Source organism: Nerophis ophidion, linkage group LG10, assembly GCF_033978795.1.
Source record: "Nerophis ophidion isolate RoL-2023_Sa linkage group LG10, RoL_Noph_v1.0, whole genome shotgun sequence".
NCBI classification, from domain to species: domain Eukaryota; kingdom Metazoa; phylum Chordata; class Actinopteri; order Syngnathiformes; family Syngnathidae; genus Nerophis; species Nerophis ophidion.
This window is the reverse complement of record NC_084620.1, coordinates 290,225-314,307: the sequence shown is the minus strand read 5'-3', so window position 1 is coordinate 314,307 and position 24,083 is coordinate 290,225. Positions and strand designations below refer to the sequence as shown.

Below are 24,083 nucleotides of genomic sequence, written 5' to 3'. Positions count from 1 at the left end.
CATCAAGGTATATATTGAGGCTTGCATAGGTCTGGTGATAATGTTCCCCTTTAAGTGCTGAACGTGCATACAAATGTTTTAAATGACATTTTTCTGTAACATTACATTTCTTCTCTTTTTTCGAGAAGAACTGTTGTATATCCTTACGTTTCAGGTTATAGTTTGCTGTGTGTATAATTCTAGCTGTTTGCAAATTCACAGTCGTGGAATTTCAGTATCATTAATTCAATAAATATAGGGTTTGTATGTTCTCTATATCCAACATTATGTATTATTTAACTGATCTTTTGCAAGGATCTCGACACAATTCCTGGAAGCTGAAAATATCCCAGTTCCTGCCAATATCCAGCAACTTGGTACAACCATCAAAGAGTGGACCAACATTGCACAGGCCACAATCAACAACCTGATCAACTCTAAGCGAAGAAGCACTGTGTGAGGCAAATGGTGGTCACACCACAAACTGACTGCTTTTCTCAACCCTCAATACCCCCAATAAAGCAAAACTTCACAATTCAGAGTGACCTTTTATTGTGAGCACCCTAAGGCACACCTGTGCAATAATCAGCATATTGATATGCCACACCTGTGAGGTGGGATGGATTATCTTGGCAAAGTAGAAGTGCTCACTAACAAAGATTTAGACACATTTGTGAACAATATTTGAGAGGAATAAGTCTTGTGCATACAGTACACATTTTAGATCTTTGAGTTCAACTCATGAAAAATGGGATAGGAATCATCAATGTACTGTATCCATAAATACATAGTTACCTACTGAGTATACATAAATATATTTTATTGCATGTAATATCTAACTAAAGGAAAACATTTCTAATAGTAATGTATGTACATCATATCAGGTGTCAATTGACATGTAGAATATGATTTCAAATATAGTAAGAGTGTGTGTCAGTCAGCTGAGTCCCAAACCAGGTCAGCGGCGAGTTATTAAAAACTTTATTGGTTTGTCAGGAATACAGTGGACGGCTGTGCACAGCACATTATGTACAAAAATAAAGATGTTGACTTTGCAGCACAAACGATAAGGCAGGAGGTGACAGCGCTCATTTGGGCTCATGCAGCAGTACTTTAAGTTTTACAATCTTTTTAAAAAACAAACAAACAAAACAAAAACAACTTCCTCAGTCCGTTTTTGGTCGAGGCTGAAAGCTGCTCCCCCCCGGTATTTTGTTGATGACTTTAGTTTATTTTGATACAATCAAGAAGCAGAAGGTGCAGTTCCACAAGAGAAGTGCTCTCGTCATGCATCATTTTGTCTTTTGACGTTCCGCGGCTTTGAGGCTTATAGACGGCAGGAGGACAGGACGTGGATGATGAAATATGGGACATTACTTCATAATCCGGACTTCGACAGCGTTTATTTTCTGATCGATGAGGGGGCGTCATGGATAGAACATCCTGGAGTCCGCCGGCAGGAAGTAAGAGCGGATGAAGTGAGGTTGAAGAAGTTAACGTGCTGCACCTACTTTGCCACATTTTTATTTTCATTCTCAAATGTTTTAATTTTCTTACGCTTGATGAAGACGGTGAAAAAGAAATATGTACTGTATATTATATTTTCTTACCTCTCTAGCAAGCACATCATTTGCTGCATTCTACAAACCACCCATCATCAGAAATGGCTACCTTACACATCGAACCGATACAGTACCAATCCCTGGGTACTCGACGGTACTAATTTTCCGTACTTTTGTGTTTGTTCCTGTGGTAGTAAATGTTAATTGTTTAATAATAAAACTGTGCTGTCCATATATATTATATCCAGTTTTCTTACACTTCGAGTCTCATTTGCGAGTATGCATTCATTTAAATTTGTCCTTGGTGTGTTGCCGCAATCAAGAGGTAGTCTTTGCCAACAAGTTGAATGTGCCAGTATTGTCTTTTATTGAAACCTACAAAGTGCACAAACTGTTAAGTATTTTACTTATTACGCATCAACTGTTCGATTGTAACGTGCATCTTAGTTCTAGTTTTCGTTACTAAATTTGAAGGTGTTGAAATCGCCATGTAAAATCGCTAATGCTAATCGGTAGCATGTATTAGGCATATCCAATTAGTATCGAGCTAGCACATTCTGACAAGTGGAGTCTCAATTGTACTTTCAAGAATTTTCTTCTTGCGTTGTTGACATGAAAAATTGTAACATTACCGAAAGGTGTAGTATGCTCGAAAGTGTTTAAATTCTCTGCAACCAGACGTGGCGTCACGGGCAACAAAGGTATCGAAACATGGTACTCTTTGTTTTTAACCTAAATCAGACCAAAAAAGTATAGAATTCGGAACCCATCCCTAATTCATACACCCTGGAGGCCAAAGGTCACCCTTCCTTCTTCAGTGACATGTGTCCCTTTCAAGCCTTTAGTGGTCGCAGTATTTACAGTTGCATTTTTTAAATAGCACGTCTAAGCAATATTTCTACAGCTCACGTTTGATCTTTGCCGACCGATATAGAAGCTCCACGGAGGTCTTACTCTTCTTGTGCTCTCCCCCATAAATGACTTAATGCTTCCAATTACAGCAAAGAAGCAGAGATCTTTTCAACCCCCCCCCTTGCTTTGAGGCCCGGGCTCTGGAACGTCATTTCTATTTTTGACTGTGCCGGGTGTCTCTTACATGCTAGTCTCTTACAAGGCACCTCTAAGTAGTGCATTGAAGTCACACGCTCACACTCACTCATCAGGCATCCTTCATCTAGTATAAGTCGCTGCTTTGAGGTAATTCAAGACATTTTACTGTCGCAATTCTTCCATGTCGACACCCACACTCTGTGGACAAAAGTATCAGGAGGAAAATGTGTCCTAATACTTTTATCCGCACGGCAAAGTCGAGCGAGCGGCGAAGGCCCAAGAAGCAGCAATGTACGGTACAAAGATGGCTCTCTAAATATACATATATTTATGTATTTGTGCCCCTATAATCCCCTCGTCACATTGGCGTCTATACGGCGTGTTACCTGGAGGAAAGAAAGAGTCCACATGTGCAAACGGTGGCGTCACAGCCGAGGGAGGAAGTGCGTGGCGGTGGAGGCGGTGGTGGCCTTGTCGCCTCGCCGCGGCCGGCCGTGCCTGCTGAGGGCCACGTAGAAGCCCTTGTAAACAAACGACTCGTAGGCGTTGTAGTTGTTGGCCAACAGCGTCTCTTTGAACTTGCACTCCGCGCCAAAGAGCCTCTGGGGGACGCAGAAGGCCAAAAAGAAAGTCACGAAAAAAACATGGTAATGAGTAGAACTTTATTGTCACAGTTGGCAGCACAGACTGATAAAAAGCAGGATATCAAAAACAATCATAGAAGTTTAGAACTCCATCCATCCATTTTCTACCAGTTATTACCTCTGGGGTCGCGGGGGGGTGCTGGAGCCTATCTCAGCTACAATCGGGCGGAAGGTGTTGTACACCCTGGACAAGTCACCACCATATTTGTCAAAAGTCAAAGGATGCAGGCGCCATTTTCATATTTTTCACTTTCAATACCATCCATCCATTTCTACCGCTTATTCCCTTTGGGGTCGCGGGGGGCATTGGTGCCTATCTCCGCTACAATCGGGCGGAAGGTGGAGTACACCTTGGACAAGTCGCCACCATATTTGTCAAAAATCAAACGATGCAGGCGCCATTTACACATTTTTCACTTTCAATACCAGTAAAATATCCATCCATCCATCCATTTTCTACCGCCTATTCCCTTTTGGGGTCGCGGGGGGCGCTGGCGCCTATCTCAGCTACAGTCGGGCGGAAGGCGGGGTACACCCTGGACAAGTCGCCACCTCATCGCAGGGCCAACACAGATAGACAGACAACATTCACACACTAGGGCCAATTTAGTGTTGCCAATCAACCTATCCCCAGGTGCATGTCTTTGGAGGTGGGAGGAAGCCGGAATACCCGGAGGGAACTCACGCAGTCACGGGGAGAACATGCAAACTCCACACAAAAAGATCCCGAGCCTGGATTTGAACCCAGGACTGCAGGACCTTCGTATTGTGAGGCAGACGCACTAACCCCTCTCCCACCGTGAAGCCCAGTAAAATATATTTAAAAAAAAAAAAAAAAAACAGCTTTCATGCCAGCTTTATGTTATTCATTTTGTTAAATTTCACCTATTTGTGTTTTTTTAATTACTTTTTTTTGCAATACTATTTTTGCATTGTGCTGCGAGTTGGACTTTCGACACCCCTGATAAAAATATCAGTCCATGTTACGCTATGTAATGTTTTTTTTACATCTGCTATTGCACTCAGTGGTTGTAGTCAGGCACCTACATGGACATCTATTTACTGTAGTCGTAAGTGACAGCACTTGTCTAAAACAGTGGTTCTCAGCCTTTTTTCAGTGATGTAGCCCCTGTGAATTTTTTTTTAATTCAAGTACCCCCTAATCAGAGCAAAGCATTTTTGGTTGAAAAAAAAAATAAAGAAGTAAAATACAGCACTATGTCATCAGTTTCTGGTTTATTAAATTGTATAACAGTGCAAAATATTGCTCATTTGTAGTGGTCTTTCTTGAACTATTTGGAAAAAAAGATATACAAATAACTAAAAACTCGTTGAAAAATAAAGAAGTGATTCAATTATAAATAAAGATTTCTACACATAGAAGTAATCATCAACTTAAAGTGCCCTCTTTGGGGATTGTTCAAGAATCCAGATGGATTCATGAACTTAATTCTAAACATTTCTTCACAAAAAAATAAATGTTTAACAGCAATATTTATGGAACATGTCCACAAAAAAATTGAACTATCAACACTGAATATTGCATTGTTGCATAACTTTTCAGAGTTTATGAACTTACATTCAAATTTTCTTGAAGTATTATTCAATAAATACATTTATAAAGTATTTTTGAATTGTTGCTATTTTTAGAATATTTTAAAAAAAACCTCACGTACCCCTTGGCATACCTTCAAGTACCCCCAGGGGTACGCGTACCCCCATTTGAGAACCACTGGTCTAAAATGTCAAAGCAACCATCATAAATGTCACAGTGAATTATTTATGGGTGCTGCGTTATAAGTACCGTATTTCCTTGAATTGCCGCATGGCATATAGTATGCGCCTGCCTGGAATTACTGCCGGGTCAAACTCGCTTCGCAAAATAATGAGCGCATGCTTAGTATTACCGCCTGGTCAAACTCGTGGCGTCACGAGTGACACTTCCCCTACTATCGTTTTCAAAATGGAGTAGGCTGATTTCAATACCGGTAATTTGAAATCGCATCAAGGGAAGAAGATTAAGAGCTATTCAGTAGGATTTAAGGTCCAAGCTTACATTACCCTAAAATTTGTACTGCATGCCTTTGGTAAGTGAGAAGAGATTTTAAAATATTTAGCGCATGCTTACTTTTACCGCATGCCTTTGGTAAGCGCAGGAGCGAGAAGAGGTTTTAAATTAATTAGCGCCCCGGCGGCAATTCAAGGAAATACGGTATTTAAAAATATATTGTAGAGTGTTTTCCCCCTCAAACATCTATGTTTCATAGAGATGATATGCTATAAAAAGGGGAGAGTTACCTGTTGTAAATGTGTATTGAGGGGACACTGGAGGCTACTTGTTTAGCTCCGCCCCTGCTGTAATCCACCATGGCGGACTGTACTTACTAGGGGTGTGGGAAAAAATCGATTTGAATACAAATCGAATCGTTTACGTTGTGCGATTCAGAATCGATTCTCTTTTTTTTTTTTAATTAAATTTTTTTTTTTTTAATCAATGCAACAAACCACTACACAGCAATACCATAACAATGCAATCCAATTCCAAAACCAAACCTGACCAAGCAACACTCAGAACTGCAATAAACAAAGCAATTGAGAGGAGACACAAACACGACACAGAACAAACCAAAAGTAGTGAAACAAAAATGAATATTATCAACAACAGTATCAATATTAATTATAATTTCAGCATAGCAGTGATTAAAAATCCCTCACTGACATTATCATTAGACATTTATAAAAATAATTTAAAAAAAGAACAAAAGTGTCACACTATTGGGGCGGTATAGCTTGGTTGGTAGAGTGGCCGTGCCAGCAACTTGAGGGTTGCAGGTTCGATTCCCGCTTCCGCCATCCTAGTCACTGCCGTTGTGTCCTTGGGCAAGACACTTTACCCACCTGCTCCCAGTGCCACCCACACTGGTTTAAATGTAACTTAGATATTGGGTTTCACTATGTAAAAGCGCTGTGAGTCACTAGAGAAAAGCGCTATATAAATATAATTCACTTCACTTCACAGTGGCTTACACTTGCATCGCATCTCATAAGCTTGACAACACACTGTGTCCAATGTTTTCACAAAGATAAAATAAGTCATATTTTTGCTTCGTTTAATAGTTAAAATAAATTCACATTATTGCAATCAGTTGATAAAACATTGTCCTTTACAATTATAAAATTTATGGAATTCTCATATTATAAAATTGTGGAATTCTCTTTACAACGAGATAAAAAACTGTAAAAATATATTCCAATTGAAAAAAATATATAAAGATAGAACGATAAGATCCTATGGACAGCCATAAGTGTCTACATTTTGTTTTTTATTTATTATTTTACTTATTTTTTGTCTGGTTTGGTATTTGCTCTGTATCATTCCGTGAGGTGTATATTATATTATTACTATTATTTTCTTGGTTTGGTTTATACTTTATGAAGTTTTGCACTTGTTGTGTTTTTCTTGTGTTTTTTGTTTTTGATTGTTTCATCACATTTGGATATATGTGTCGGCTTAAATGATATTCATGAAGTAAGATAATGTATTATGTCAAAGGGGGCAGGAAATTATAAGATTTTCTTCATTCTGCTCCTTCTCAGGAATTGTGTGAATTTAAATTGTATAATTGTGATATAATTATTTATCGTTCTAAATGCACATCAATGAATTAGATAAATAAAAATGAAATGAAATGAAATGAAATAAAAGCATTTAAAAAAAAAAAAATCTAGTACTCTGCTAGCATGTCAGCAGACTGGGGTAGATCCTGCTGAAATCCTATGTCCATCCATCCATTTTCTACCGCTTATTCCCTTTCGGGGTCGCGGGGGGCGCTGGCGCCTATCTCAGCTACAATCGGGCGGAAGGCGGGGTACACCCTGGACAAGTCGCCACCTCATCGCAGGGCCAACACAGATAGACAGACAACATTCACACTCACATTCACACACTAGGGACCATTTAGTGTTGCCAATCAACCTATCCCCAGGTGCATGTCTTTGGAGGTGGGAGGAAGCCGGAGTACCCGGAGGGAACCCACGCATTCACGGGGAGAACATGCAAACTCCACACAGAAAGATCCCGAGCCTGGATTTGAACCCAGGACTGCAGGACCTTCGTATTGTGAGGCAGACGCACTAACCCCTCTGCCACCGTGAATCCTATGTGTTAAATGAATATAGAATCGCTGTTGAATCGAGAATCGAATCAAATCGGAAAAAATCGATATATTATCGAATCGTGACCCCAAGAATCGATATAGAATCGAATCGTGGGACACCCAAAGATTCACAGCCCCTGGTACTTACCGTCCCATAGAGCCTCCCCCTGCGGCTCATGGCCACAAAGAGTTCTGTCTTCACGCCCAACAAGCTGACCACTCCTCGGTCCACGCTGGAGATCTGGATGAGACCTGAAGACACACGGTTAGCATGAGCATCGTCGCCGTTGGCAGGTGCGCTTCCTTCCGCGCATGCGTGCCGCACTTTTTACGCACACGCACTGACTGCGCCAACTCACTGTACGGCTCCTCCAGGTGCGCGCCGCCGATGCTTCCGTCCGGCAGCACCTGCAGGTGGAAGCCGATGCCCACGTTGCAGTAGAGACGGCGCACCCGCTTGATGCCCTGCAGGTAGTCGCTCTGCCAGCTCAGCTGCGCCCGCCCTCCAGGTAGGCCGAGGTAGGAGCGGGAGAACAAGGTCTCCCAGCGCCGCTCCAAGTCGGTGCCATTAGTCCTGCTGGGGGCCACCACCCCCCAGAGACACGTCCAGAGAATAAGCGTGGCCGGCAGCGTGCTGGCCCCGCTCGTCATGCTGCAGAGGCGCCTTTGCGCAGTCCGACACGGGGGGGCGAGCGGTCACCTGCCCTAAAAACGCACCTCGTCCTACTTCTCGCCCTGTGACATTGGCGGGGGGGAAGGCAACTCAGGGCCCCATGGCCCGGGGTCCGGAAGGGAGGGAGCGCGTCCGAGCTTGAAGTGGTGCAGGTGGCGACGAGCATCTTTCGCCGCCTCGTTTGCCGGCCGGCCGAGTGGAGGGACACCGCAGAGGGAGCTCACCTTGGCCGTGCTGACGCGGTCATCCTTCGGAATGACATCACCGTGACTGCAGCGGCACCCCCCCCACTGCAGCACCCCACTAAAAACTGAGTCACGAGTGGAAGAAGGGAGGAGGAGGAGGAGAGGGGAAGAAGAGGGGTCCAGGAGCCCAGGAGAGGCACTTCTGATGGGGACGATGGGGGTGCTGCACCTTCACACCCTCGCCAGGCAAGACACACACTATCAGAGCGAGAGTTTCCCCTGCTGCCTTTCAAAATAAAACACACGCTTAATTATTTGCAGAACAAGAGACATACAACTTTATGAACCGCACAATCACCTTGTGGTGCCGGTTTGTTCCACAGGGGGCAGCAGTGAGCCACATCTTCATGCTGTTTAAATGACCACACCTTCATCCATCCATCCATCTTCTACCGCTTATTCCCTTTTGGGGTCGCGGGGGGCACTGGCGCCTATCTCAGCTACAATCGGGCGGAAGGCGGGGTACACCCTGGACAAGTCGCCACCTTATTGCAGGGCCAACACAGATAGACAGACAACATTCACACACTAGGGCCAATTTAGTGTTGCCAATCAACCTATCCCCAGGTGCATGTCTTTGGAGGTGGGAGGAAGCCGGAGTACCCGGAGGGAACCCACATATTCACGGGGAGAACATGCAAACTCCACACAGAAAGATCCCGAGCCTGGATTTGAACCCAGGACTGCAGGAACTTCGTATTGTGAGGCAGACGCACTAACCCCTCTTCCACTGTGAAGCCCGACCACACCTTCATCCTATTCTAATTATTCACCTCAAAGGCCTACTGAAAGCCACTACTACCCACCACGCAGTCTGATAGTTTATATATCAATGATGAAATATTAACATTGCAACACATGCCAATACGGCCTTTTTAGTTTACTTAATTACAATTTGAAATTTCCCGGGAGTTTCGTCTTGAAAACGTCGTATAATGATGACGTGTACGCAAGACGTCACGTGTTTTTAGGAAGTATGAGCGCTGCGCACACACACAGTTAAAAGTTGTCTGCTTTAACGGCATAATTAAACAGTATTTTGGACATCTGTGTTGCTGAATCTTTTGCAATTTGTTCAATTAATATTGGAGAAGTCACAGTAGAAAGATGGAGTTGGGAAGCTTTAGCCTTTAGCCACACAAACACACGGTGATTCCTTGTTTAAAATTCCTGGAAGTGAAACTTTCCCATGGATCAGTGCACGGTCAAGGGAACATGGATCCCGACCACTTGTCAACCAGCAGGTTTCGGTGAGAAAATTGTGGTTAAAAAGTCAGTTCTTACCGGAGAAAAGCTGAGCTTGTGCTGTCTATAGCTGCGCGTCAAGACACCCGTGGAGACACCCTTCCGACTATCAGGTACTATTAAACTCACTAAAACACTAGCAACACAATAGAAAGATAAGGGATTTCCCAGAATTAACCTAGTAAATGTTTCTAAAAACATCGGAATCCGTCCCAATGCAATCGCGTTTTTTGTTGTTGTTTTTTTGTTGTCCGTCGCTATCAATATCCTCAAACACAAATCTTTCATCCTCGCTCAAATTAATGGGGAAATTGTCGTTTTCTCGGTCCGAATAGCACTTTTTGTTGGAGGCTCCCATTAAAAACAATGTGAATATGTGAGGAGCCATCAAACATGTGACGTCATCGTCTGCGACTTCCGGTAGAGGCAGGGTATTTCTCTTAGCACCGAATGTTGCGAACTTTATGGTGGATGTTCTCTACTAAATCCTTTAAGCAAAAATATGTCAATATCGCGAAATGATCAAGTATGACACATAGAATGGATCTGCTATCCCCGTTTAAATAAGAAAATCTCATTTCAGTAGGCCTTTAATATTAGATGTGAGTTTAAATGACCACACCTTCATCCTATTCTAACTATTCACCTTAATAGTCATCAAAAACAAGGTACATGCAAATTGTTGATATACAATTCTAAGTGAAATGAAGGACTACACCAGTGGTTCTTAATCAATCAATCAATCAATCGATGATTATTTATATAGCCCTAAATAAATGGGTTGTACTTGTATAGCGCTTTTCTACCTTCAAGGTACTCAAAGCGCTTTGACACTACTTCCACATTCACCCATTCACACACACATTCACACACTGATGGAGGGAGCTGCCATGCAAGGCGCCAACCAGCACCCATCAGGAACAAGGGTGAAGTGTCTTGCTCAGGACACAACGGACGTGACCAAGTTGGTACTAGGTGGGATTTGAACCAGGGACCCTCGGGTTGCGCACGGCCACTCTCCCACTGCGCCACTAGTGTCTCAAAGGGCTGAACAAACCACAACACAAACCACATCGACATCCTCGGTAGAGCCCACATAAGGGCAAGGAAAACTCACACCCAGTGGGACGTCGGTGACAACGATGACTATGAGAAACCTTGGTGAGGACCGCATATGTGAGCCCGACTCACCGAACCCCTAGGGTTCGATCGAACCCAGGTTAAGAACCACTGGACTACACCAATAATGTCCATAGTGTGGCCCGGGGCTTGTTTTCGTTCGCAGCTTTTTTTTAATACAGTATAGCTTTTGGCATATTCTAAAGACAAAATTATTTTTTTTTTATAAAATATATATCATGATAAAGTATGCGTGGGTTCCCTCCGGGTACTCCGGCTTCCTCCCACCTCCAAAGACATGCACCTGGGGATAGGTTGATTGGCAACACTAAATTGGCCCTAGTGAGTGTGAATGTTGTCTGTCTATCTGTGTTGGCCCTGTGATGAGGTGGCGACTTGTCCAGGGTGTACCCCGCCTTCCGCCCGATTGTAACTGAGATAGGCGCCAGCGCCCCCCGCCACCCTAAAAGGGAATAAGCGGTAGAAAATGGATGGATGGATGCCAATAACTTTATCAGTCTTAACAAAAAAGCTCAAATATCAATTTTCTTTAACAAGCATCTGTAACTGATGCCAGCCAATGTGGCCGTACAAACTTAAAGTTGGTGTTGTTTATTGCGAACATGCAAACATTTACAATATGATACAACTCATATTTCAATTTTCTCATTACAACATGTCCGAAAAAGTGTTGGAAGAAGCAGCGCTCATTCAATTCAACACATTTTCCACTTCATAGCAATTACTAACACATTGATTCACTTCCTGTTATCAATTTAAATCTAGGACAGCACGGTGAAAAGCGGTTAATGCATGTGCCTCACAATCAAAAGGTCATAGGTTCGATCCCCGTGACTGCATGAGTTCCCTCCGGGTACTCCGGCTTCCTCCCACTTCCAAAGACATGCACCTGGGGATAGGTTGATTGGCAACACTAAATTGGCCCTAGTGTGTGAATGTGAGTGAGGATAAGATCACGGGTACAAGCGGCCGAAATGAGTTTCCTCCGCCGTGTGGCGGGGCTCTCCCTTAGAGATAGGGTGAGAAGCTCTGTCATCCGGGAGGAACTCAAAGTAAAGCCGCTGCTCCTCCACATCGAGAGGAGCCAGATGAGGTGGTTCGGGCATCTGGTCAGGATGCCACCCGAACGCCTCCCGAGGGAGGTGTTTAGGGCATGTCCAACCGGTAGGAGGCCACGGGGAAGACCCAGGACACATTGGGAAGACTATGTCTCCCGGCTGGCCTGGGAACGCCTCGGGATCCCCCGGGAAGAGCTAGACGAAGTGGCTGGGGAGAGGGAAGTCTGGGCTTCCCTGCTTAGGCTGCTGCCCCCGCGACCCGACCTCGGATAAGCGGAAGAAGATGGATGGATGGATGGTGTAAATGTGAGTGTAAATGTTATTTATCTGTATTGGCCCTGCATCCAGGGTACTACTTTCCAAATGCTCCCCGCGACCCCGAAAGGGCCAAGCGGTAGAAAATGAATGGATGGATGGAATTAAATCTATGCAGAATAAATACATCCATCCATCCATCCATTTTCTACCGCTTATTCCCTTTCGGGGTCGCGGGGGGCGCTGGCGCCTATCTCAGCTACAATCGGGCGGAAGGCGGGGTACACCCTGGACAAGTTGCCACCTCATCGCAGGGCCAACACAGATAGACAGACAACATTCACACTCACATTCACACACTAGGGCCAATTTAGTGTTGCCAATCAACCTATCCCCAGGTGCATGTCTTTGGAAGTGGGAGGAAGCCGGAGTACCCGGAGGGAACCCACGCATTCACGGGGAGAACATGCAAACTCCACACAGAAAGATCCCGAGCCTGGATTTGAACCCAGGACTGTAGGAACATCGTATTGTGAGGCAGACGCACTAACCCCTCTGCCACCGTGAAGCCCCAATAAATACAATGCTTCTCATAAATACATAGTTAGGTAAGTTGGGATTCACATAATGAAATGACTAAAATGACCTTATCTTCAAAAAGGTTTAAATGTGTAAAACATTGCTTCACTACACCTTAAGACCTGTGCTGAACAATGAGTTGACAGCAGACGGCTTTTAGCTCATTGCCTTGCACTGCTTGCACAGACTCTCAAAAGTATGGATTTGTGGACCTCGGTTTGAACCCAGTATGTCAGTTGTTTTTTTGTTTTTATCGCGGCCCTCAGTGGAGAGAATTTGGACACTTGCGGACTACAGTATAGTGTCAGTTAATATAGATGCAGCACCCAGATGCCATGAATACACCCTCAGCAGCTTTGAAGAACAATACAGACATCAAGGGGGTGTCCCGATACATTTTTTTCTCTTTCAATACCTATATTGGAGCCATCAGTAATAGCCGATACTGATATTAATCTGATGTTTCAGCACAGATCAAAGTAAATGCTTTTATTATTTTGTAGTGTGAAATGTAATAAAATGTTTGATTAAGTGAAAGTATTTAGATAACAACAGTAGGTATGAAAAACACTAACCTTATTACAGAATAATGCTTTTGGATGTGAAGTGGTAATTTTTTTTTTAGCAACATTTGGTGGTCACAATAATTCATTAAATTAAGGTCATGACACAGTAAATTGAATGATTGGGGACACGTTTGTTACTGGATATATGCAATTAGCTGTTTAAGGCAGCACGGTGGAAAAAGGGGTTAGTGCATGTGACTCACAATACGAAGGTCCTGAGTAGTCTTGAGTTCAATCCCGGGCTCGGGATCTTACTGTGTGGAGTTTGTATGTTCTCCCCGTGGCCGCGTGGGTTCCCTCCGGGTACTCCGGCTTCCTCCCACTTCCAAAGACATGCACCTGGGGATAGGTTGATTGGCAACACTAAATTGGTCCTACTGTGTGAATGTTGTCTGTCTATCTGTGTTGGCCCTGTGATGAGGTGGCGACTTGTCCAGGGTGTACCCCACCTTCTGCCCGAATGCAGCTGAGACAGGCTCCAGCACCCCCCGCGACCCCAAAAGGGACAAGCAGTAGAAATCGATGGATGGATAGCTGTTTAAGACTGCAATAATGTTCAGTGAAAGTCACTTACATTATTACACATCTAGCTTGTGTGCTATTGTGTGCTTAGCTGTTGTGTAGCAACTCGCTCCTCATTGCCTAGAGCAGGGGTTCTCAAACTTTTTTCAGTGATGTACCCCCTGTGAACATTTTTTCAATTCAGGTACCCCCTAATCAGAGCAAAGCATTTTTGGTTGAAAAAAAGAGATAAATAAGTAAAATACAGAACTATGTAATCAGTTTCTGATTTATTAAAGTGCAAAATATTGCTCATTTGTAGTGGTCTTACTTGAACTATTTGAAAAAAAAGATATAAAAATAACTATAAACTTGTTGAAAAATAAACTAGTGATTCAATTATAGATACACATTTCTACACATAGAAGTAATCATCAACTTAAAGTGCCCTCTTTGGGGATTGTAATAGAGATCCATCTGGATTCATGAACTTAATTTTAAACATTTCTTCACAAAAAAATTAATCTTTAACATCAATATTTATGGAACATGCCCACAAAAAAATCTAGCTGTCAACACTGAATATTGCATTTCTTTTCACAGTTTATGAACTTCCATTCATATTTTGTTGAAGTATTATTCAATAAATATATTTAAAAAGGAATTTTGAATTTTTGCTATTTTTAGAATATTTTTCAAAGATCTCAAATACCCCTTGGCATACCTTCAAGTACCCCCAGGGGTACGCGTACCCCCATTTGAGAACCACTGGCCTAGAGCCTACCATGTTTACCTTTTGTAAATGACTAGACTAAAATAGAAAAAAGACCAACTTTGTGTGCTTTTTGGAGGACATTTAGATTTTAACTGGCTGTGCAGCTTTGCACAATATGCTGCAGGACTGCTTGTATCGCAGATAATAGAGATTTTAGATCAAACCAATATAATTTCATGCGTGTTTTGTGTTGATATTGGACCAATATGTGCACTTGTTGTAGTTGCGTTTATATTTGTTTCTTGCATCGAACAAAGACAGCACAGTCTACCAAGTCTAATTCCTTGTTTGTTAAAAAAAATCGGCCAATAAATCGAATTCCGATATGTACATCGCTAAAATTCGCTCCATTCTGTCCACTAAAGACGCTGAGATCATTATCCATGCGTTTGTTACGTCTCGCCTCGACTACTGTAACGTATTATTTTCGGGTCTCCCCATGTCTAGCATTAAAAGATTACAGTTGGTACAAAATGCGGCTGCTAGACTTTTGACAAGAACAAGAAAGTTTGATCACATTACGCCTGTACTGGCTCACCTGCACTGGCTTCCTGTGCACTTAAGATGTGACTTTAAGGTTTTACTACTTACGTATAAAATACTACACGGTCTAGCTCCATCCTATCTTGCCGATTGTATTGTACCATATGTCCCGGCAAGAAATCTGCGTTCAAAGGACTCCGGCTTATTAGTGATCCCCAAAGCCCAAAAAAAGTCTGCGGGCTGTAGAGCTTTTTCATTTCGGGCTCCAGTACTCTGGAATGCCCTCCCAGTTCGAGATGCCACCTCAGTAGAAGCATTTAAGTCTCACCTTAAAACTCATTTGTATACTCTAGCCTTTAAATAGACTCCCTTTTTAGACCAGTTGATCTGCCGTTTCTCTTCTTTTTCTTCTATGTCCCACTCTCCTTTGTGGAGGGAGTCCGGTCCGATCCGGTGGCCATGTACTGCTCGCCTGTGTATCGGCTGGGGACATCTCTGCGCTGCTGATCAGCCTCCGCTTGGGATGGTTTCCTACTGGCTCCGCTGTGAACGGGACTCTCGCTGCTGTGTTGGATCCGCTTTGGACTGGACTCTCGCGACTGTGTTGGATCCATTATGGATTGATCTTTCACAGTATCATGTTCTCATATGTTCTCATAGTCATCAGTATCATCAGTATCACAGTATCATGTTCTCATAGTCATCATTGTCACCGACGTCCCACTGGGTGTGAGTTTTCCTTGCCCTTATGTGGGCCTACCGAGGATGTCGTAGTGGTTTGTGCAGCCCTTTGAGACACTAGTGATTTAGGGCTATATAAGTAAACATTGATTGATTGATTGATTGATTGAGATACCCCCAAGTAAGTGCTACAATATTCTGTAAATGCCATCCATTGTCTTGTTTTCTTAGCTTTTTTTGATGTGTAATTCTAGTTATTAGTTTCCCATCGATTAGGTCAGACTTCTTTCTGCTTTTATTATGGAGAGCATCTCGATTTTTACTTTGTGTCTTCCTCCGGGAGGGGAGGGGTTAGCTGACATGGGAGACCTGCAGCAGGGGATGGGCGGGGGAGTGTGTTTGACATTCATTGGTGATGAGCGATCATGGCATGGAACGGATGGAAGGATGGGGTATACTGTATCTCCGGAATCCAAATTGGGGATAGCGGCCCGTTGCCTTATTTAGCAGGATGGTGTAAAATAAGTTGAAACTTCCATGTTTGTCCAGGACATTTACACGAGCAAATACTTGGCCTGGTGACACGTTTGCTTCCGATTCCCAAACAAAAAAAAATGGTGACATATTCCACATGAATTGAGTTAGTACATTTGTGTGTGGCCCACTCTCCTTTACATCCCTGTTACATCTTGCAGGGAGCTGCTGGTACACTCGGGGGGATTCCCAGCACGTCATAGAGCACCCCAGCATGCAGTCCCATAGAGCCTGTTGTCGCTATAGCAACCAACCTTTAGCATAGAGACGCCTCGGTACTAGTAAACAGCTGCCAAAAAATAACAAGCAAATGTAGCACCTCCCAGGAAGGGGACCTATGATGACTCCAATATACAGTGGGGCAAAAAAGTATTTAGTCAGCCAGCGATTGTGCAAGTTCTCCCACTTAAAATGATGACAGAGGTCTGTAATTTTCATCATAGGTACACTTCAACTGTGAGAGACAGAATGTGAAGAAAAAATCCAGGAATTTTAAAGAATTTATTTGTAAATTATGGTGGAAAATAAGTATTTGGTCAACCATTCAAAGCTCTCACTGATGGAAGGAGGTTTTGGCTCGAAATCTCACGATACATGGCCCCATTCATTCTTTCCTTAACACGGATCAATCGTCCTGTCCCCTTAGCAGAAAAACAGCCCCAAAGCATGATGTTTCCACCCCCATGCTTCACAGTAGGTGTGGTGTTCTTGGGATGCAACTCAGTATTCTTCTTCCTCCAAACACGACGAGTTGAGTTTATACCAAAAAGTTCTATTTTGGTTTCATCTGACCACATGACATTCTCCCAATCCTCTGCTGTATCATCCATGTATCCATTTTGGTATAAACTCAACTCGTCGTGTTTGGAGGAAGAAGAATACTGAGTTGCATCCCAAAAACACCATACCTACTGCCTTGTTTTTAATAAATACTTAGTCCTACTACGCTACTGTATTTTAATGTTGGTCATTATGGTGGTACCTGGAGAGCCAAGTGTTTTCTGAGGTGGTACTTAGTGAAAAAAGTTTGAGAAGCACTGGTCTAGATAATTTGTATTGGACATGCATTGGTTTAAATTTTGCATAAATTTGGCTCCACAGTCACTTTAATAACCAGTTTTTTTGAAAGACGTTCGATTGTGGAGGCGTTTTCAGAGTGCAAACAAAACCACGCTCCACTCCTCCAAAAGTATCATAATTTATCTTTTGAAATTGTACACCGTTTAAATATATATTTTAAAGTTGTCACCGCTATTTTTTCCCACCAGACACGGACGGAGAAACTTCATAAACATAAGATTCACCCGGTCACAACATAACATACTGCACACATGCTGTTCGAATCCGACGCTACATAAAAAAGCTTTTTATAACAGCGTTTATGTCACTGCATGTCGCACGTTAGTGTTATTATGCCTCTGCTAAGATTAGATGAAAATAATACTTTATCCAACTTTCTTTTGTGTTTCCACATAGCCTAAAAAGGGAAGTGAGGGGGAGGAGCTTGACCCCTAGCTGAGATTTTTATTTAATGTCTAAATAAGAACATCTACCTCGGAGTGACGTCCCAGCAAAACCTTGCAAACAGACACATACAAATATACCGCCAAGCTCACGCCAACATGCATTAACCTCATGATTTGACGCTTTGGCCATGTTCAAACACGAGTATCAAACATTGTAACAACATTTATAATGCAGAAAAGACAAAATTCAACATAGGTCCCTTCTAAAAGTCTCTACCTGTTTGCTCCCTGCCCCTTGTGGTGAAAATGATAGCAGTCCGCTTCTGTGTTTCTGCACACACAGCATGCAGCTTTGCACAAGGCCACCCAGCGCCTGAATAGACAAAAAAAAAGCAGCCTTATTGACAAGCGAAACCTGATTCGATGCAAAGTGGACACTTTTAATGAGCATGGTGCTTAACGATTAAAGCCACAACATTACGAAAGCCTGCACAATCTAATGAGCTAAAACACAAATGATGATAATGCTCCGTTGTGATGGACGCTGTCAGAGCACTATTAAAGAGAACTCAGCTGTCTTCTGTTGCATCTATTTAGCGCACACATGCAATCAATGAGAAAATAGGCCACGGGGAGTTAGCATTCACACAGCTTTAGCACATTATGAAAGTCTTAGTACATCCAGCAGGATGCAAAGTTCAAAGCAATGGGTTTGATTAAGTCCGGCTTTAAAGGGGAGGTATTGGGGGAGCAGCTGGCTGTGAGGGGGATTTCTCTGGAATTACATCAGAATACTTGACATAGACAATAATAATTAGCTGCACAACTGTTACATTGATGTAATGGTTACACAAGCAGTCATTGCGCTGGAAGTCGTTAGGTCGCGGGTGAGCTTGAGTCTATCCCAGCTGACATTGGGGGAGAAGCGGGGTACACATTCTGTCACAGAACTTGTACAAATAAGCTAGTGTTTCCCATACATTAATATACATGTGGCGTGCCGCCACAAGTCGATTTAGGGCTGCTACATGTAAAAAAATACGTGAAAATATTTGAAGATTTTACGATGTGCTGACATCTCCTGCTATTCATGTACCACAATGTTATTTGTCTTGGAATTTGACTTTAAGGTTTGAGCAACAGGCTATTCAGCACACAGTGCTGAGCATCAGACTTGCTTAGGAGCACAAAATTAATGTTTAGTCTTTGTTTCCACATAGTTTTATGAACATATAGTATGCCCTCAAGTTAGGGCTGGGCGATAAGGCCTTTTTTAAATATCTCGATATTTTTAGGACATATCACGATACACGATATATATCTCGATCTTTTGGCTTAGCTTTGAACTAACACTTGATGCATATAATCACAGCAGTATGATGATTCTATGTGTCTACATTAAAACATTCTTGTTCATACTGCATTAATATATGCTCATTTTAAACTTTCATGCAGAGAAGGAAATCACAACTTAGTGAATTGACCAAAACTGTATTTATTAAACAGTTATTAAGCAGTGGCACAAACATTCATGTCATTTCCAAAACAGAAAGTGCAAGATTGTCAGAGACATTTTAAAACAAGCTTTTAGTGCACTTTTGTGCATGATGTCACTAAGATGAGTTATCAAAACAACACTAAATTAAAGTGCACTTTTTGTACAGAACGCCACTACAATAGTTTAAAACAAATAAAGTGCACCTTTGTTCATGATGTCACACACAAGATATTTCAATAACTGTCGAATAAAAATGAGCTGCATAATAGGAAATCAAATAGTGTATGTCCTTCGCTATGTAGTAGGTTATTGCGGACATTATCTCTTTCTGTTGTTGACTATATTTTTTATACGGTGTTGATCTGGAAATGTTTGCCTCTGCATTTTGATGGTGTGGGCGTGTGGCACCGAATGGATATGTTGACATGCGGAATAAGCACTCTTCATTCTCTAGCACAGGGGTCGGGAACCTTTTTGACTGAGAGAGCCATGAAAGCCCAATATTTTAAAATGTATTTCCGTGAGAGCCACATCATATTTTTTAACACTGAATACAACTAAATGTGTGCATTATTTAAGTAAAACATGTTTAGAGTATAATAAGTCTCTAATTCTTTTTTAAATAACATTTTTATTTCTTGAACAGGTGTGGTAGAAAACGGATGGATGGATTAAAATGCATGAGAATGTTTTATATTTTGAACGTTATTTTTAACATCATGATTACCAGCGGTATTATTCATTACGTACCGTTTTAAGCAATGTCAGCTGAGATTTATCTGAGAGCCAGATGCAGTCATCAAAAGAGCCACATCTGGCTCTAGAGCCATAGGTTCCCTACCCCTGCTCTAGCAGGTGACTTTTCAAATGATGCTATATATTAGCAGGAACGCTACCTTTTGTAGCAACGCTTTTGCCCCACACTTGACAAATTACGGTTGTCTGTTGGACATATTCCCACTTGAAGCCAAACCACCGCCAGACGATGGACCCCCTGCTGTTTTTCTTGGGAATTAATCCTTCATTTGTTACCAGATTCGCACCTTATTTCTCTCGTATTAGCACTCGCACGCTTCCGCTAGCATCACAGCTAACTGTACAAGTTTTCCATTCCGTTGTCAATGGGGCCATCCATTGTATGTTAGCATTAAGCTAGCAAAATAAGAGTCAACCTTTATCCTGTGTTGCTTGGATTTACATGATGTCACGCCTAGCTCACGTCTGGCTCATTAAATATGCGAGGTGGTCAAGTCAGCGTCTGTTCTCAATGGTTACTCTGCACCATTTAACCTTTTTCGAAGAAAAAAAACCCTGTGCTTGTGTTGTTTTCGGCTGTACAAACCGTTCAAATTGCGAAGAGGTTAAATGTTTTTTTCAGAGTTCCTCAAGAGGTAATCAACAAGGTCGTAAAAATGCTAGATTTTTCGACAGGCGACAAGAAAAGTAGCTCGCACTCTAGTCCAAGGGAGCAGAGTCGAAGAATGTACGAGTTTGTAGTTATCAGTTTGTTGAAGGTTTGTTTGATAAAGTTTTAGCTTGTAGTATTTCCCATCAAAGTATTATCTTGATATCATTTGCATTTTATAAAACACATTTTTGCAACGATTGTAGCTGAGATAGGCACAAGCGCCCCCGGCCACCGCAAAGGGAATAAGCAGTAGAAAATGGATGGATGGATGTTTCGTAAAACACCAACTCTGCGAGTCTAAATAAAAAAAAGCAAATGTGAGCAAAACCTTAAGGAGTTAAGCTTCTACCAAAGACAGCAATCGTAAATGAAGTTTTCAGCACATACACAACGGTCACATCTATAGTTTTATTTTGATAAAGGCGGGGGAAAAACATGCATACTCATAAACAGCACATGAAATAACAGCATGGCAACAAACATGGCTGTAGACAGGAAGTTAAATCATGAAATGCAACCTTGATACCAATTTCCTTGATGCAGCTACACACAAGGCAGTTGTAAGCTTCCATGCTTTTCCAAGTTTTCATCTGTTTTGTAGTGTAACATGACATCCGGAACACCAGATAGTTCGATATGTCAGAATAATAACGGATAATCCTTGATATTGTCATGGCCCGGCCACACATCAGTGCGCATTCATGTGTGCGCTGTGCTGAGTGCACCAAGCGCATACCAGTCCGGCTGCAGCAAGCAGCTGCAATCAATCACGGGCAATCAATCACACCCGAGGTTAATGATGACACCTGCCTTCATAAGCCAGCACAACCTGCTATCCCGCGCCAGAACTTAGTTATCTGTTCCTGTAAAGAAAGCAAATATCTACCTCTATGCACTCTTCCTCTCTCTGTGTGTTTTCCCCAGTCATGTTGAATTGTCTCATGTCCGCCTTGTCATCTGCAGCCTGCCTTTGTACCCACATTACAAGCTGTGTCTCGTCTCCCCGCGTTCCCTCTGCTTCCGTGGCTGGCTCTTGGATCTCGACCTCCCGCCTGGACTCGGACCTTTTCATGCCTCTCTCCTCCCCTCAACCTCACGTCTGCTCATGGACCTCCAAGCCAGCCTAGCCCCTCTTGGATTTCTGCCTCTCACTCAACTTATTTCCACACATAGTCGCACAACCTACACTGTTGGAGGTTGTAAGGGGAGGGGGGTTATATTTATATAGCACTTTTCTCTCGTGACTCAAGGCGCTTCATATAGTGAAACCCAATGAGTAAGTTACATTTAAACCAGCGTCACACTTCAAACCCTCGTGCATTATTTTTCTATATATAGTGTATAAGGAATCAATAAAGTACTATCTATCTATCTATATATTAATAAATATATGCCGTCCCTCCAGTCTGTGCCGTCTCCTTCCCCCTGTACACAATTAACAGATATCACTCGACCCGTCTTTTTTTGATTAAGTATAGAGATCTATGCCATTGCATAGTTAGATTTTTTGCTCGTATCTTCTTTTTGCACAACAGCCATCTTAGCTTGGTTGATTACCACTGGTTTACACTTCCGGGAAGAAGTCATGTGACGGAATACAAGTAATTGGTGTATTGCTTTTTTAGTTTTCAGGTTATACCAATCTGTATTGTTGATTTAACATACTTTTAACTTGTATGTACACTTAAAGGCCTACTGAAACACACTCCTACCCACCACACAGTCTGATAGTTTATATATCAATGATGACCGTACAGACCGTGGACTCATTCAAGTACCTCGGGGTTTGGGTGGACAATAAGCTGGACTGGACTGTTAACACGGACCACCAGTACAAGAAAGGACAGAGCAGGCTGTACTTCCTCAGGAGACTGCACTCCTTCAACATTTGTAGAAAACTCCTGTGGATGTACTACCAGTCTGTGGTTGCCAGTGTTCTGTTCTACATGGTAGTGTGCTAGGGGGGCAGTACATCTAAGAAGGACAGCTCCAGACTTGAGAAACTGATCAGGCGGGCCGGTTCTACAATCGGAATGAAACTGGACTCACTGGTGACGGTGACAGAGAAGAGGACTGTTGACAAACTAGTGAGCATCCTGGATGATGCCAGTCACCCTCTGCATAGCGTTATCAGTAGCCAGAGGAGCCTGTTCAGTGCTAGACTGCTTCATCCCAAGTGCAGGACTAATAGACTCAAGAACTCTTTTGTCCCACACGCCATTAGACTGTACAACTCTTCTCTGGGACGGGGGACGGGGGGTACTAGGATGACAGGGGATGCAAAACATTAACAGTGCAATACGTTTTCATAACATGGTCACTACTGCCTACTTTGTCTTGTTATATTCTTATTTTACTGTTATATTGTTATTCCCATGGTTTTTATTCTTTTTGTAATATTTCTCTATTTTGTTTCCATTTAAACCCCCATTATTTACTTTTTACTTTTTTCTTTAAATTGATCTCAACTCTGTACACTGCTGCTGGAATTTTAATTTTCCTGAAGGAACTCTCCTGAAGGAATCAATAAAGTACTATCTATCTATCTATCTATCTATCTATGAAATATTACCATTGCAACACATGCCAATACGGCTTTTTTAGTTATTAAATTACAATTTTAAATTTCCCGGGAGTTTTGTCTTGGAAACGTCGTGTAATGATGACGTGTACGCAGGACGTCACGCGTTTTTAGGAAGTATGAGCGCTACGCACACACACAGGTAAAAGTCGTCTGCTTTAACGGCATAATTACACAGTATTTTGGACATCTGTGTTGCTGAATCTTTTGCAATTTGTTCAATTAATATTGGAGAAGTAACAGTAGAAAGATGGAGTTGGGAAGCTTTAACCTTTAGCCACACAAACACACGGTGATTCCTTGTTTAAAATTACCAGAGCTGAAACTTTACTATGGATCAGAGCACGGTCAAGCTGCCATGGACCCCAACTGAATGTCAACCAGCAGGTTTCGGTAAGAAAATTGTGGTTAAAACGACACCAGCTGAGCTTGTGTCATCCGTACAGCTGCCGTTGACACCCGTGAGACATGGCGTCAACACACCCGCGGACGTACACCTCCGACTATCAGGTAATATTAGACTCACTGAAACACTAGCAACACAATAGTAAGATAAGGACTTTGCCAGAATTATCCTACTAAATGTGTTTAAAAACATCGGAATACGTCCCAATGTTATCGCGTTTTTTTTTTGTAGTCCGTCCCTATCAATATCCTCATAGACAAATCTTTCATCCTCGCTCAAATTAATGGGGAAATTGTCGTTTTCTCGGTCCGAATCACTGTTTTTGTTGGAGGCTCCCATTAAAATCAATGTGAATATGTGAGGAGCCCCCACACTTGCGATGTCATCGTCTGCGACTTCCGGTAAAGGCGAGGCTTTTTTAGAAAGTACCAAAAGTAGCAAACTTTATCGTCGATGTTCTCTACTAAATCCTTTCAGCAAAAATATGGCAATATCGCGAAATGATCAAGTATGACGCGTAGAATGGACCTGCTATCCCCGTTTAAATAGGAAAATCTTATTTTAGTAGGCCTTTAATGTGGCTATTATTCCACTTTT

The 24,083-nt window shown here is 42.5% G+C and overlaps 1 protein-coding gene across 2 annotated transcripts in view; it reads right to left on the bottom strand.

Moving 5' to 3' along the window:
* Positions 1–24,083, bottom strand: part of LOC133559963 (fibroblast growth factor 6-like) — a 48,882-nt gene that overhangs the window by 3,950 nt on the left and 20,849 nt on the right. The window contains exons 3-6 of one of the 2 annotated variants that reach the window (XM_061911954.1): positions 17,871–17,966; positions 7,752–8,536; positions 7,541–7,644; positions 2,978–3,193 (exon numbers count right to left, since the gene is read on the bottom strand). In XM_061911954.1, the coding sequence (XP_061767938.1) occupies positions 3,017–3,193; positions 7,541–7,644; positions 7,752–8,043 (573 nt within the window). In that variant the 5' untranslated portion in view covers positions 8,044–8,536; positions 17,871–17,966 and the 3' untranslated portion in view covers positions 2,978–3,016. Of the gene's footprint in view, positions 1–937; positions 3,194–7,540; positions 7,645–7,751; positions 8,537–17,870; positions 17,967–24,083 lie in introns of those variants that run through there. The other variant, XM_061911953.1, reaches the window with a different exon arrangement.